Genomic DNA, 16817 nt, shown 5'->3' with positions numbered 1-16817 from the left:
CATCCTGGGGTAGCCTTTTGGAGCTGTGACATAGAGGAGGGAACTCTGTAATGCCTGAAAATTGCTGCCATCAAGCATACAATATTTGTTTGTTTATTTAGAGAGAGAGACTGCACAGTCTCCCTCTCCCCCCCCCCCCACACACACTGTTTTGACCCCTTTGGGTTGTAACACAGTATTTCCTTGAATTATCCACGTCTTAATCTTTGACAGGGAGTCTCTCTCCAGTTCCCTCATTTTCCAGAGTCTGGCAGCAGGGTGTTTGTCAGATCATACATAGGGTGCTGCAGCAGGGTTCCCTTGCACAGCTGATTCCCCCCTTTCTCCCCATTATCCCCATTGCCTCCTGGCAAGTAGTGTCTTTTTGTTCCCTCTCCTGGGCTGTAGGCCATTCTCTTCTCCCAGGTCCCTTTTGGTATAAGCCTTCTGGCTCTTCCTCCAACCTTCTACATACCCGTCCCTCCCCACCCCCCAAAAAAAGGCTTTTGAGGGGGTTGGGGTTGTCTCTGCCTTCCTGTCTTTTCTCTATGAACTTTCAATTTCACCATTTCCCATGCCCATGGATCCTTTGTGGTTACCATTCCTACCCTTGAGGTAGCTCCAGAGAGGGTTCCCTTTCTTCTCTATCACCTTCTTTTCCCCAGGTGGTGTTGGAAACACCCCACTTTCTCCAGTGGATCTGAGTGGTTCTTCCTCACACCTCTTTTCTTCCTTCTGCTTTTCTGTCCTTCTCTTTGTCTGTCTTTCTGGCCTTTTCTTCCTCCCATTTACTTCCTACTGGCCTTTCAGGCTCCCTTGTGCCTTTCCCAGGCTTTCTACCTATCCTTGATTGCCAGGCCTAGGAGGTGAACCCCTTTCAGCTATTCCCATATCTGCATCTATAGTAGAAGTTTCATACTCCTTTCTTTCTAAGAGGACAGTGCACTGACAGGGTGCTTAGCTTTCCTGCCCCATTTCACACAATAGGAAAAGGAATTTTACCAGAGATTCATAACTCTGCAAATATCGCCTCATATTCTAGTAGTTGTGTGTGTGTCCGTGTGTGATTTTTTAAAAAATGTTATTTTCTTAATTTACTATGTATTTATTTTGTTAGGAGTTTTGGAATTTAAAAAAATCATTTTGCTTCTGTAGGTGTGCGGAAATGAACTGCAAGGGTGAACTTTGTGATTGTGCCAATGTGCCATTGGACTGTTTGAATATAGTAATAGAAACTACTGTCTGTATAAATCTGATGATGATTTTTCTTTCTCATGAACTGTTGCATTCTTTTGGAGTTCTCTGTTGCCTTGACTCTGCTTTTTACACTAGTTTTTTTAATAGGGTTTTTGGACTTGAGTCAGGAAACTTGAATGGGAGAAAACCTGAAATGACCGAAAACAGGTGATCCCTTTCATGACAAACAAAAGGTCTGGTGCATGAAAATATAAGAGGCACTCCCTAAAAGAATGGAAAAATGAGCCAAATAAACATTTTCACCACACGAAACCTGAATATTAGGTGCAGTCCACAAAACACTCAATCTTTATCTACAACTTGTAATTGATTCTTCCTTTTGATTGTTGAAAGTGGAGTAATATCTAGGTTTTGCTGCTCCTATATGTTCATTGTGAATATCAATTCAGTCTTCATCTTGCTATGTTTTTGACTTGCCTTTTGTCATCTGTCATTGCAGAAAAAGAACAGAACCCTCCACCTCAGCCCCCAACAAAGAGATCTGTTTTGTTGTGTGATCAGATGATGTATTTGTTTACCAGCTGGGAGGCTCTGCATATTAAAATGCAGGCTGCTTAATACAATTGTATTCCAGTCTTACTATTGAATAACACCATTTGAAAATTACTTATCTGGATTTCTATCTGTAGAACTGTGAATGCTGCTTAACTCTAGAGGCCTCTGGACTTTTCTGTTTGGTCCAGATTTGACTTTGTTCTGTTTACCAAAAATTATTAGTCTTGATTCCACTTTGATATTCTCTCTTTCCCCAGCACCCTGGCCATTATGCAGGTTCCTGACCTGCTTGTTAGGATCTTACCCCGCTGGGACCCTATCTTAGCATCAGCGTAAATCAAAATCAGCATCTGGTCTCATTCAGTTTTTGTTTTGTATTGACAATGCAAAAGACTGGCTGTAAATGAGGTTACTGTAACAATTAAGTTCAAGAACAAAACGTGATGGATAAAGTGGCTAATTCAACAAATTATTTGTCTAAGCATTCAGATATATAAAGCACTTTCTTACTTTGCTTATGCTCAACATATGGTAAAAAAAACACAACTCAGATCTGATGCTGGCTGAGGTTGCATGTTCTTATTCAAGCTAAATCAAAGCACGTTAGCCATTTCTCATCCACAGTGACCGTGTAACAGTTTTGCATTGGCCTTTCCGTGGTATCCTGTGATACTGAAGTGTGCAGTGAGAATAGGTGGCTTCTTGGGTATGACCTGTGAAGTCTATGCCAAGTAGCTTTATTGTAATAAAAGTCCCTAGTCCACTATAAATCACAACCTACTTTGTGAACTTAATATAGACTATTGATAGATTTCAAATGCATGCTCTCAAATCAGAAGGTCCCCTTGAGAGCAATCTTCCATTATTATTCTCCTGGTAAATTGTGCTATAAACTAAGTATAAACTACTTAGTTTATAGCATAGCAAATGCAAAGCTACAGGATCCAAATATCTTCTAGCAGAAAGTTATTTTGGGGGCAGGAAGGTGGAGAGTGAGCCCTTTTTCCTCACACTCATGTAGTCACATCAATAGATACATTGTTGCTTGCAGAAGAAAACATGATTGCACTTTCTGTAGCACAAACTTGGAGGAATATAGATGCTTATGTCTGACTGCATTTTTAGGATAGTAAAAAGCCATGGAAATAATTCCTCCCCCCTCCCCCAGCTCTTTGCAGACAGCATTCCAGATATCCTTGGTGAACCATGCTGCTTCAGTTTAACAGCAGCTAGCCTGGACAAGCTTCTCGCGACGGTTGATGTATCCAGTTAGTTGCACAAATTGGCACTTCTGATGCATAACTACTTATTCAGATGACAGTATTATGTGCTCAGTGACTACTACCATGTTCAGAATTTGACATGACAACACTGATATGCCAAAATACAAAATTAAGCTTTGGTGTGTACCCATGATTCCAGACTGCATCCAGACAATCTTCATTAACTGCTGTAACAATTGTCAATTGACAATTGACTACTACAAAGTAGTCAATTGACTAGATGGGCGGGGTGTGTATATATAAATAAATAAATAAAATAAACAATGTCTTTATACACTGTCAGTCTAAGTGATCCCTATTCTTTTTGTCCACTTATGATAAGAATGTGGATATTCTATTCTGTTTAAGGCCACATTCCCTTGTGAATGTATGGCCTTGGTTTATAGACAAGGAAAGAATCTGCATGATAGGAGTAGCTATAGCAGGTATGTTATATGACAACAAGTTGCATCTAATGCATAGCAACCTTAACAAGGCTTTAGAGGCAAGTGAGACATTTAAGCAGTGTTTTTTTCCCTGTGTCCCCGCTCCCCTGTGAGTTTCCATGTTGAACCTAGGTCTTCTGAGTCCTAGTCTGTCTGTAACTTCTATCCATTTATACCACATTAGGCATTAGTGATGGATGTGCTGGCGCAAAAGTAGGCAAGCTCAGCTTTCTGTCTCTCTGCTATCTCTCCTTTTATAGCCTCTTTCTTCCTTAACACCCCACAGGCTGTTAGGAAAGGGGCAGAGAGTTCTTTCAGAAGGCTAAACTGATCACTTATGAGGGCTTTTGACATTAGGCTGAGGGCTGCATGTGTCCAAGCAACATATGTTACACACCTCAATTTATGGAAAGGCACTTGCACCTTGTCTTCAGAACACCTTTATCATTTTCTGATCAGGTTGTCACTTTATAGTCCTTTAGGGAATCTTCAACTGGAACTTGCTGTCCCTGGTGAAACAGTCAAAGCTTCCCTAAACTATGCCTCAACTATCCCTTAGGACTAGGGCTGTGAACTGCCTTCAGACAAGTATGTAAAAATGAGATGAATGAGAAGCATTGGCGTGATTCTGTTGTGACTACAAGATAAAGAAAAGAGCTGGGGTAGATTAATGCCTCCATGGATCCTTTGTATTCCATTTTGCATTCACAGGATTTAAAAGATGGCTGCCATTTAGAACTGAGGAAAAGGGAAATCAGAAGTGACACAGAAGACTGAATAATACACATAACAAGTGACAACTGAGTTGTCTAATAAATTTCCTCAGACACTCCAAACAATGAGGCATTAGGGAGAGCTTAGATTGACATTACTGCATGGTGTGTGCGTGTGTGCGCGCATGCATGCATGTGGAAAGCCTTTCTGAGTTCTTTTTATTTGTTTTCTCATTCCATTTAGTTTACTGAACTTTACTGTCACCATTAGGATTGAATGTTTGTGTGAGGCTGCAGAATGATTATTTTTGTTCGGGCTCCAAGTTGGTAGGTCACATAATTAGGGCACAGCATTGCCCCCTGGGTCACAGATATTTATGTTCCACTTCCCCCCAGCCCCATTCAAGGGATTTTAAAATAAGATCAGGGATGCAGGGACACAAGAGATAATGTTAGGATCCGAGAACAGAGCAGATTGGAATTGTCTCCTAAATGATACAGAGCAGGCTGCCTTTGACTTACTGCGTGCCATTTACTCAGGCACAGAGTGGCCCAGGGTGTTTCCACACATCTTAATTGACACAAATCAGTTTTGGCTCCTAATCAAATTTTCCTTTGCAAAAATTACAGTCCCCATTACACCCTGGAAATCAGATCATGTGACCATTGAAAAATGCTTGCCAGCTAACATTACATGCTGGGCTCAATGGCTGAAATCCTGTTATTTAGTGCAGTCCTTCACAGCTAAAGTAGGCTCATTGAATCAGTGGGGATTTGGTGAATCAGCACCTCTATAAATTTCATTGATTCAATGGCCTTACTCCAGTTGCAATCTACATCTCTTTCTAAACTAAGCAACAGGATTCCAGCCAAAACAGATCCTCTCATTTTAAACAGCAACTTGAAGAAATGTCCACAAAGGATGATGGAAGCATTAATTGAACAATTCTTCCTGGAAAGATTAGAAACTGTAAGGACTGAAGGAAGGAAGCAGTGCAGGTTAAAAACAGCACTGCTGCCCTCTGTTGGCCACTAATGCTTTGTAGATCTTACAAACACAATGAGAATGGGATACTGAGAAGTAGAATTAAAGTATACCACTGCTTTAGTGAGGTGATAGGCAATCTCTTTACCTAGATAAAACTGAAATGGAGAGAAAGATTTTTTAAAGTGCTGGTTTAGGGGATATGACTCTTTCTCAATTTTAAATTTGATATCAGAGTCCTCGTGGTTCTTAACCTTTGTTACTCAGGTGTTTTTGAACTGCAACTCCCAGAAACCTCAGCCAGCAGAGCTGATGGTGAAGGCTTCTGGGAGTTGCAGTCCAAAAACATCTGAGTAACAAAGGTTAAGAACCAGTGCTCTAGTTGACCTAGAGGTATCTGTTATTAACAAGGGGTTATTAACTCAACCAATATTTCATTAAATTATGTCACCCTCCATTACCAATGCTATCAAGTTTGTTGTCTGAGTCAAGGAGTTTGATGTGCTTTTGGGATGTTGCTCTTTCTTCTCACACAGACATTTTACTGAATTAAAAACCCATCTCCTTCCTTGTGGTTCCCAAGAGATCCATTCAATTTATTCATCACTCACTGGTGACAAGATACATATCACATTCACCAGAAAGTAATAGCAGGACAAAACGATCGATACCAATGTGTCTGCCGACAATGCAAGAGTCCTAAACAATTTTTACTTTGTGATGGCAACTTATAGCCACTGTCCTTCACTTGGTTCTTTCTTCTGTTTTCATTCATAACATGTAAATCCAAACTTCCTGGATAGGCCTTTGTATAATGGGGAAATGTCTAATTGTGCAATTCTATTCATGTTTACTGAGAAGCTCCACTAAGTTCAAAGGGCTTCCTTCTGTGTAAATATGCATAGGATTGTAAACTAGCAAAGCAATCTGATGCCTACTTAGAAACAAGTCTCAGATTTAAACAGGGTAACACTTAGCCTTACTCCCAAATAAATGAGCACAGCTTCCAACCTAATAACGTATTCTGCACAGCTGAAGAGACTGTGCTTAGAGTTTCTACATGGGTGGCAGCTATTTTCTGTAAGCTTATAATTATTTTGTTCTTGAAACCCCATTTTAATAATCGGTTGCTCACAGCTGCATTGCAAGCACCAGATTGAAGCTGAGAGCTCACCAGGACAGAGCTATACTCTCAGTTTCACAGTACAGAACATCAGATTTCCATGATAAATTTTGGCTCCCCATCTCATCACCCTTTTGAACACCTTTAAAATTTACTGAGCAAATATCCCAGTGCTCTGGGTTCCTGAGGTAGAAACACATGCCTTTTTCATAAAGGCAACAAGTGAATAGATTTGGTACACAAACTATTCTATGATTCTGTCCTCACCTGCCTTCTGTGCACATCATATGCCACTTCATATATTGTGGTAGATATCTAGATCTTGTTACTTAAAGGCTAGTCATTTAGCCAACCAACATGATGTGTCCCATCCTCTGTGTTTATTTTTTCATGCCACCTGGCAAAGGTGGACTTCCCCCGGTTACATTTTCTGCAGCAGGACTCTCTTGTACCTTTCCCTTGCCATTAAGAGCAGGATCTACAAAGAAGAAGCACACCTGGATAAGTTGCAGCAATATCCAAGAGTACTGTGTGAAATCCCTGACAAAAGTAATAAAAATACTCTGCATTCACTCTACATTTGCAGTGGTTGGCTTGGAATGAAAGTTCCATATGCTGCCTGGCGGATGGTAACCAACTAATCATCATCGCTTACTACATGATATTTTAGTAATTAGCATAAAGGATTGATTGCTGGAGCAGTGCAGCATATTCTAGGCAAGTTAGGCACCATTGTCATTAGGAAGGTTGAAGTGTCCTTGGCATCTGGCGAAGGGAACTTGAATTGCCTCTTTGGAAGGATTATTCACCTATGACATTAAGATGTTGCAGACTTTCTCCAGGTACAGAGAACTGCAGATAAAGGAGACTTCAATATTACTACCAATATGAAGAATGTTTCCATATAGTTGTGAAAAGAAAAAAAACATAGGCCCTAACCAACCCCTTCCCATGAGACCATAAGGCCAAATGTAATACAGCTCTTAGAATATGGGATTTCCTATGGGTCTCCAAGGCTGACAGGAATACTTCCTGAGAAGAACAGCTTTGTTTTTTGTCCATTGGTTTTAACAGGCATATAGCCCATGACAGTGTCTTATGTCCCAACCTGGACACAATATGATTAAGTGGAAAGAAAGCAGGGGCTCAAAGCTGCAATCCTATATTTTTCTACTCCTCTTCAGAAGACTCAGGCAGTACAAACGTTCTAGCAAAAGCCTCCCGTTGAACTGCGAGATTTCTTTTTTTACAGTCTGATATAAACCATGTGTCCCAAGACTCAAGGTTCAGGTGTAGTTCCCTGGGCCACCCAAGGGAATAACAAAAACAGATATATCATCTCCAGAGCCCAACTTATCATTGGCCAGCCTCCAGCCACGGTCTTTCAATACCCCTCTGGACTTCATCACCAACTCCTGGGCCACCATGGTGTACCTGGAAAAGACCAAACAAACAAACAAATAAATAAATAAGGAGGAGGAGGAGAAGAAGCCAATTATCAGTTGAAGAAACCATTTCTATCTATGTTGTTCAGTTCTGCATTTCAGAGAGTTTCAGAGAAAGCTGCCATTTTCCATGACAGAAGTGTAGGCACTACACCTATTCCTGCTATCTATTGGCTCAAATGTTAGATTAAAGTTGAGGCCTCACTAATTAGTAACCTACAGTCAGCTGCATTCATGCAGGAATGAACATTTTACCTGTTTCAGTAGTGCACGTTGTCGGACAACATTGTGGAGTAACTCAGGCAGTGAGTGGCTAATTAAATCTGCCTTGCATGGCTGATTGGTCTAAAAGTTGGGCAATGAAAACTGATTGTTGTTTCACTGCAGTAAATACTTAGTTCTATCTCTTTATATGGGATTCTGTTCTGAGTGAGACCTGTACTTGGTATGTACAGAATGCGGATTAAGTTTATCTTTCGTATTTTTGACTGTTGCAACTTTTCCAAACCTTTATCTTCTCTTTGGCACTCTTGTACACTTGTCCTTATTTGTGGCACTGGTGTACAGACATCTCACTGAAAATGCTAGGATTACTTGTATAATCTGACCATTTCTTGCCCCAGACCCAACCAAGCAGAATGGGTGGTAACAGCAAAGTCTGTTTTGTAGGTGAAATGTTCTGCCCAGGAGTCATTTTGCTGGAAACAGAAGCTGTAGAACTGACTTGGTCAGGCTTCCCAAATGTCCCCCTTCTCTACCCGTGGTCTCCTTAATTATTAGATTATCTAAATTGCAAGAGATATGATCAGGTACACTACTATTTCAATATGTATTTTAGATTGTACCATGCTTATAACAAGAATGACGTACACTTAATTGAAGGAGGTGAAACTATGAAGTAGAAAGGAAATCAATGATACCGTTTTACCATTTTGGAGTATGCTTTGAGTTAGAAAAAACAACAAAACAGCTGGCAACCAAAATGTCATGTAAGTGGAAGACATCAGAAATTACTGTGGTATACCGGACACAGAGCTGATCTTGGTTGAAGGAAAACTAGATTCATACAGCATCCTCACACTGCCATGAAACTAATTAGGTAATCCTAGGCAAAAGAGCCTCAGAGATTGTTGTGAGCATAGCACAGAGAAAATGTCAGGTATACTAGCCTGAATTTCTTGGAGGAAGTTGTGACATGAAAGTGTGCAGCAACCGCAAAGGCTACTGAAGTAAGTGAACTAAACAGTGAAGGTAGCAGGTTTTTATATTGTGGGACCAGCATATCTGCTCATGGATTTAGTCGGAACCTTTTGGACTATCCAATGTACTGATCCCTGTCCCCAAAACTAATTCAGCAGCTTGGCTCGCCACTTTATTTATTTTATTTTATTTTATTTTATTTTATTTTAATTTATTTATTTATTTATTTATTTATTTATTTATTTATTTATTTATTTATTCATTCATTCATTCATTCATTCATTCATTCATTCATTCATTCACTGCCCATCTGCCAGCCAAGGTCATTCTGGGCATACAACAAATAACAAAAAAACAACAAAGTAGCAAAATAGCAAATAGCAACATTAAAACATAGGGGTGAAAATCAAAAATCATAAAGTGCAGTGAGGATAAAATTATAATACAATAAACACAATTAAAAGCATAGAAAAATAAAAACATGGAGCATGGCAGTTATATTATTGGACATTATTGTATCAGAGTATAGTTTGGACTACAACTCTGAACAGATCAACTGCCCTGTGATGTCAGAGTCATCAGCATTCATTGAAACTGAGTGTGTGTGTGTGTGTGTGTGTGTGTGAAATATGTGTGTGTGTGTATACATATATACATACATACACATATACATATACATATACATATACACACACATACATACATACATATACACACACACATACATACATACATATACATATACATACATATATACAGTATACATATACATATACATACACATATATACATGTATACCCATATACACACATATGTACATACATACATACACATATATATACATATATATATACACACACACACACACATATATTTTAAAGGAGCACATATGCCATGTTTCTCTGTTGAACAATAAAGAACAAACTATTTTATTGTTGTTTCTTTGCAACCATTTATTATATGACAGTCTATGTCATAGAATAAAACCTTATCCAACAGAGCATGGACAGACTTCCTACTCCAGTCCTCTGAAGATGCCGGCCACAGAGACTGGCAAAACGTCAGGAAGAGCAACCTTCAGAACACAGCCAAAGAGCCTGAAAACCCCACACCAACCAGTCTATGTCACAGATCCCCAGTGTCATGAATCTCCAAAACACCCACTGTGATATAATAGCCATCATGATATAGTATTAGAGAGTGCTCGGCTGGGACTTGGGAGATCCAGATTAAATTCCCTGCTCAGCTATGGAACTCACTGGGGGAAGCTCAGGCTGATCTCACTCTCTCTCTCTGCTTGTCCTATCTCACAATGGAGAAGAAGAGCAATGTATGTTACCTTGAGCTCATTGGAGGAAAGGTGGGATATAAATCCAATAAGGCCAAAGACTGCTTTGCTGAAAATTACAGACTCCTAAGGCTGTTTTCTATTAGATAGATAGATCGATAGATCAATCAATCAATATTAGGAAAGGTGATTTGCTGAAAGGCTTCCTATTGTCATTCACAACACTCACCTGCAGGGGTCATTGGGCTCATAGGACATCAAAACATCAAGTACTACACTGGCTACCTCTTGATCAGTGGTGACGTCCCAGAGGCCATCTGTACCCAGCACCAGCACGTCATCAGGGCAGTGCTCATACTGTGTGAGGTCATAAATGCGGACCTGCAGAAAAGCAGAAGGATTCAGCCTTGTTGCAAACATGGCGTACCCACAGCAAGAAACCTTTCATCCACAGGGAAGTGGGGTGTTTCATAGTTTTTTTCTTTACACAATTCCAAATGGCAGGCAGCATAGCCTTTTGCCTGCTGTTCCACCAGAACAGAGTCAGACTTTGGCATTGTTTATTTGGGTCATGGATCCTGATATTTTGTATTCACATTTTTTTAGAGACACAGACAAAAAGTCAGATTGGGCACCAATGTGAAAAGGTTTTAGCGAAACCCATCAAGTTTTTTTGGGGTCAATTCAGTCTGCTTAATGGGGAATGGTCAATTTTTAAGTTACTTATAATTTCTTTATTTCCACTATAATTAAGATGAAACTAGGCTACATTAAAATAGTTACTTAAGGAGGGATACTTCCACTCCTTATTGGGGCAAATATAGCTTCTCCGTTACTTTTATATTTATTAATAGTGGCCTCATTAAATGATGGGAGAAAAACATCACATGGCTTATGTACTGGTTCACACAGTTGCATTACTGGAGTTCCAAGTTCTCCTAGCCATAATTCTTTTCCTGTAATATGTATACAGTGGTGCCTCACTTAACGATTACCTCATTAAACGACGAAACTGCTTGACGATAAAGTTTTTGCGATCGCTTTTGCAATCGCAAAATGATGTTTTAATGGTAAAAATTTGCTTAACGATGATCGGTTTCCTGCTTCAGGAACCGATTTTTCGCTAAATGACAATTTTGAAACAACTGATCGGCGGCTCTAAAATGGCTGCCCACTGTGCAAAATGGCTCCCTGCTGTGTTTTCAGGACGGATTCCTCACTTTAAGGCACTGTAAATGGCTGCCGTATGGAGGATCTTCGCTGGACGCTGAGGTATTTAGCCCATTGGAAAGCATTGAACCCGTATCAATGCATTTCAATGGGCTTTTTCGTTTTGCTTGACAAGGATTTCGCTTAACAGCAATTTCAACGGAACAAATTATCTTCGTCAAGCAAGGCACCACTGTATTTTATTCCAAGGAACCAGAAGCGTGTTTTCTGATACACGTACCTCTGGGATGCAGGACAAGAAAGGTTTGATGTGGATGTTGGAGCTGTAGACCTTGAGATCATGGTCTCCCAAGCCTCGAGTCACCCCAATGGTTGCCATCATTCTCGCCTAGAAGGAGAGTGAAAGCTGAAAACACATATTTTAAATGAACAGTAATATTGTGATAATTAGGCATGGGAGCTTTGCATTCGTATCCTGGGGGATACAAATACAAAACATGGCACCACAGGTGCCAAGACAGTCCATTCCTGCCCCTCCCAGAACCAGCCTGGTCCACTCACCGGGCACCAATTGTGGACATACTCCTGTCAGCACTGCTCTGCCTCTCCTCACAACCAACTGATCCAGCAAGGAAGTGAAAAGATAAGTCTCCATGCTCAGTTGCTAAGCAGTCGTCTGAGGGGAGAAGCAATCGCAATTGGTGTGATGTTACAGCTGTCAGAGGTGCCCGCTGCAAAGAGCCCAGTGACTGGACAGGCTGGTTCTGGTGAGTATGTGGGGGGAGAATGGACCACCATGGCACCTGTGGTGCCAAGCTTCATATTTGTATTCCCTGGGATATGAATACGAAGCTCCCACGTCTAGTGACAATGAATAAATGTGTTTGTGTAACTGCGGCTGCAACTACACTGGCAAACTGAGTGGAATTTGCTGCAGATGTAGAACAGATTAATTCAAACTTTTAACAACTGATCACATGACACAAAGACCAATGCAAATCAGCCTGGGTTTTTTGTTGTTGTTGTTTTGCTTCAGATGCAGAGGATTTCCCCCCATCACTAGGGGCTTCTTTTTAAAATCCAGAGTGATTTGAATTGTGTTTTCTCTGTGTGATGGGTCATTTAATTCTCCAAAAGGATGGGGTGGGGAGTATGACTGTGGGTGATATGTAGGTGGTATAGACTAAGCTGAGTATGGTGTTTTGGACAATGGAAACACCCTTCACTACAATCTTTCTCCCTAGTTGCCCTGAAGAATTTTCTTTGTATCCTAGAGGCATAGCCCATCATATATACCTGTTCTTAATACCTTTCTCTTTGTGACTAGCACTAACTCAGCACTAACTGAGTGAGATTCCCCTGAAGGTTTTTTTTTTTAACAAGAACTTTGGAAAACCGTCCCATTCCCCTCATGCTGCACAGCAGTTTAAACAGCCCACCAGCTTTACAATGACCATAACAGGAAGAGTCAGGGATTGGCAGAGGGCAAGATCAACAGAAGGGGGCCATGGGCTGTGGTGTTAATCAAACTACATTGGATTGAGGGACCAATGTAGACACTGGCATTGAAACAATTCACGATCTCTGTGTGAACACCTAATTTGAACAAAAGAGTAAAATAGGCTGTGAATCAAGCAGAAGCCTGAAATAAGTTCTAATCACTCTGGCATACTCAAAACCAAAAGATAAAACATTTTAAGCTTTCAGAGAAAGTTCTCCCTCAAGGTTGATACCAATATACTCAATAGATTTTGGGTTTCCCTATGTAATTTGGTCACCATTTATTCTGCATGGCACACTTCCAGAATTTGTGCCAGTCTGGAATGTTTTTCTGTGCACATTACAGTTCCTCTTCCAATTACTATTCTCTGCCTTTAGAATAAATATTTGTATTAAAAAAATAAAAAGAGCACAAACAGTGCACGTTCTTGTACAACTTTTTTTTCCAAACTATACACCTAAGTATATGAGTAGATGAGAAGAGAAGAATGAGGAAATTGAATGAACTGTAGAACACAGGTCTCAGTCACATTGGAAAATTTGGGTGTGACAGCAAAGTATCCATACTACCTCTTCTTGATACCAAAATCTTAGCCCAATGCGTCTTTGTTCCCCTAGCAGTGTGCAGCATTAAAAAGCAGTGTGTACTTAATAAACCATTAGTTATCAAATAAACTGGAGTAAAAGCATCACAGCATAATGCATCACAGCTGGCAGCATTGGCTGAGAGATTCTGAGAGCTGTAGTTACAAAATTAACTTTTCCAAGTTATATTTTGATGGATCAAAATCAGCCACAAATGGGGTAGAACCCAAAGCGAAGACTACCCTTGGTTTCTCTCCCTCCTAGTTTAATCACTCCCTTTTCTTCTCTGCCTGGTGTGTTGCCGGTGTAGGCACTTGCCAGAGGTCAGAAATGATTGCTCACATTAGATTTTTGAAAATCAGACTATTGATTTAGGACTGCATATTGCTCACCCTTGGTACAATAGCCACACCAAACAAACAACTGAAGAAAATTGCATAGTACAGGCATATCCATAGAATATATTTTACCTGAATCTAGCTTCAGAATATGTGCTTCAGATCCCAACATTCCAGACTGAAACTTTATTTCAGGAATGGGGAACATGTGGCCCTCCAGATATTATTACACTGCAACTTCTGTTAGCCTTCTCCCTTGGCTATGCTGGGTCAGGTGGACAGCACCAAAGCTGAACAGCATTTAGTGGGCCATAGTTGCTCAACCCTACTTTATCTGTATTATGTGTATATCTGCTCAAAGCTCACGTTCCCTCCGCTCATGGAGAATGTTCTCCAGTTTTCAAATACTTCCATGTGTCCTCAGGAGTTCACCTTTTTACCCTCTCCATACACAAGTGGAAACTTCAGATCATCTTCTTCTATCTTTTTATAGGCCCTGTATAGAAAAGAAAACACAATGAAGCATGTTGTTGCAGTTCATATCCTCTTAGATTTGTTAGACAACTGCCTATTGGTATCCAGTTCAGCACCATTCCACTTGAGTTAGTGATGAAGACAGCTTATAGGATCTACTTTGTTTTTCAATAGAATCCTATGGTCAATCAGATGAAGCCCAGTGCAAAAATAAGAATTTTGAGATAGGGAATTGCTTCCAAATAAACAAAAATATACTCCTGGTTATCTGAATTTTTTTCAGTATAATTGGTTGCGGAAAGGGAGATATTTTATTATTGCTATTGCTCAAACAATTGCTAATCATCTAGAGTTCTACCAGTAAATCTCAATCTGCCTACTTGGGTCATTTCCCTTAGTACATGGGTGTACATGTCTGCACACATATGTGAACACAAATATTGCTTCTTCCAGTGTTATCTTTGATCAAGCAAGAAGTACAAAAAAAATAAAAATAAAACCAGAAGCAACAGAATATAGGTACAGTAACTATGGCTAGTGTCCTATTACTAGTTCTCTAGTTCTATTGCTAATTCCAGCTAACCCACTGAACCATCTGCTGAACTGCTGTAAGTCAAGACTTACATAAATTCCTTTGAGTCAACAAGTCTACTGTAGTTGGGATTAGCCATAGGATACTGGCAACTTCTTTTAAAGAAATAGGGTGGGGAGAAAATGAAAGAAGGCCATCTTTTTCCAGCCTTAATAACAGAACAGAAAGGCAGTCAGGAGAAAAACAGTGTTTCTTATTCCTGGGTGACCTAGTGGGAGAAGACAATTTGATCAGCTCTGATTACAACATGTACTAGTTCCTTTAATTTGAATTCCTGTTTTGTTATGATATCCTAAGTTTTCTAGACAAAAAAAGATGAAGGGTTACCAGCCATTCATGTTTTGGTCCCTGTATAGCATCTTCTTTCCCAGTTCCTTCTGCTGAATCCTTCGAGGGAATTCAAGGTGAGTAAACTCATTCCCTAGTAACTCAGGTTTCAAAAAGCCCTGTGAATGGAAAACAACAGCTTTAGCATTGAGAAACACTTGGGTGTCCCCCACCAAAAGAACTGCAAGCCAAGTCTGGAATGTTTCTATGGGTCCTATAGCATAAGGGAAGCCCCACAAAGAGAAATTCCAAAGCAGGTGAGCATTTGAAAACATAACAAGCCAGAGTATGTATTAAATTGCCACTTTGGAAAAAAGCTAAAATTCTCTAATTTACATTCAATAGATTAAATACCATAGTAAACTGGAATCTGTGCATTGTTCCTATATTGCTTGTTTGTGGATCCCATTGTAAAAAGGCATCTGCATTTCTTATCTCACTTTTTACTTGGCTATTTCTGTGCTTGTCCACTTTAACAAAGAACAGATGATGGATAAAGCAGTTTCCTATCTGAGTACAAGCTGAAACATTCAGTCAAGACCAAATCTCATGAGAAAGTTGGCTATTCATCTTTTTCCAGGCCAAAATGGCACATGAAATGGAAACAGAAGCTGAAACTAGTAAGATACAATTTTAGGGAAAGTAATGCAGGAGTTTAGAAGTAGGAGTGCATGGACAGATGTTTGTACACTGAAGTCTGACACAGCAGACAATAAAATTCTAATAACTCAGCCTAAACTGTATTTGCCCAGTCATGTTATACAGTACTTCCAGTTCAATACTGGCTTCTACTTAGTTAATTCTTTGTCATTCTCTCTCCCGTGCCCACCCCAACCAACACAAATAGAAGAAATGGAAATCAAAGATCTGTATTGCAAAGGTAGCTTTAAGATTTGTCTTCTCTTTCACTCTACCAGAGGAAGAGGCTTTCTCTGTCTTCTTGGTCTAAGTAATTTTAATTAGGCTTGAGTAATTCAGAGAAACTATGCCGTGCAGGGATACCCCAAAGAAAGGTAATTACTCACCATGCAAAACCTCAGCACAGAAACCAGCAATGCAAACTCAGAAGGAAGTATCAGTAACCAGGAAAGCCTGAGGACAATGGGGCCCACAGCTAAAAAAAGCTCTGGGCAATGCTGGACCCATCAAACATGTATTGAAAGGGTGTGAAATGTTGCATTTTTGTCCACTTCACACTCTAGTTTAAAGGATGTAATTAATAATGCACACTGAGTAATCTCAGGAGGCACCCTTATTACAGTAGGAGTTGAGACATGGTAGAAAGAAACACAGATGGGAGATCCACAGACCCAATCCTGTGCTTGGGGTTGTCTTCTAGAATGCATGTGAAAGAGCAGCAATCACCTATCACATTGGCAAAGAATCATCACTCTGGCACTTACAGCAAAGAGCTTAAGCTATAAAAGGGTTTTGTCTCAAAGCAAACGCCTTGAAATTGGTGGGGGAAGTACAAGATTAGTTTTCTGAGTGCTCAGTTTCATTACCACAGCCAACTGAAGAGATTCTGTTACTCAGCGCAATTTCCTCCTTTCCCAAGGCATAGAGGAGAACAGCAGATCAGATTCCCTTTGGTGCTTTGCCAGGAAGGTGTGTTTTGAGCCAGGAAACAAGGGCCAG

At 40.1% G+C, this 16817-nt stretch overlaps 1 protein-coding gene across 3 annotated transcripts in view; it reads right to left on the bottom strand.

Annotated features, from left to right (window-relative positions):
* PPM1J (protein phosphatase, Mg2+/Mn2+ dependent 1J) overlaps positions 1-16817 on the bottom strand; it is a 43540-nt gene that overhangs the window by 4930 nt on the left and 21793 nt on the right. For 2 of the 3 annotated variants that reach the window (XM_078393365.1, XM_072997185.2), the window contains exons 6-10: positions 15180-15298; positions 14219-14282; positions 11644-11751; positions 10423-10574; positions 5707-7694 (exon numbers count right to left, since the gene is read on the bottom strand). In XM_078393365.1, coding sequence (XP_078249491.1) covers positions 7547-7694; positions 10423-10574; positions 11644-11751; positions 14219-14282; positions 15180-15298 — 591 coding nt within the window. In that variant the 3' untranslated portion in view covers positions 5707-7546. Of the gene's footprint in view, positions 1-5706; positions 7695-10422; positions 10575-11643; positions 11752-14218; positions 14283-15179; positions 15299-16817 lie in introns of those variants that run through there. The other variant, XR_013545131.1, reaches the window with a different exon arrangement.

The sequence above is a fragment of the Pogona vitticeps genome, chromosome 4 (assembly GCF_051106095.1).
Source record: "Pogona vitticeps strain Pit_001003342236 chromosome 4, PviZW2.1, whole genome shotgun sequence".
Lineage (NCBI taxonomy): Eukaryota > Metazoa > Chordata > Lepidosauria > Squamata > Agamidae > Pogona > Pogona vitticeps.
Note: the sequence above shows the minus strand (reverse complement) of the source record. Positions and strands in the feature narration are given on the sequence as shown.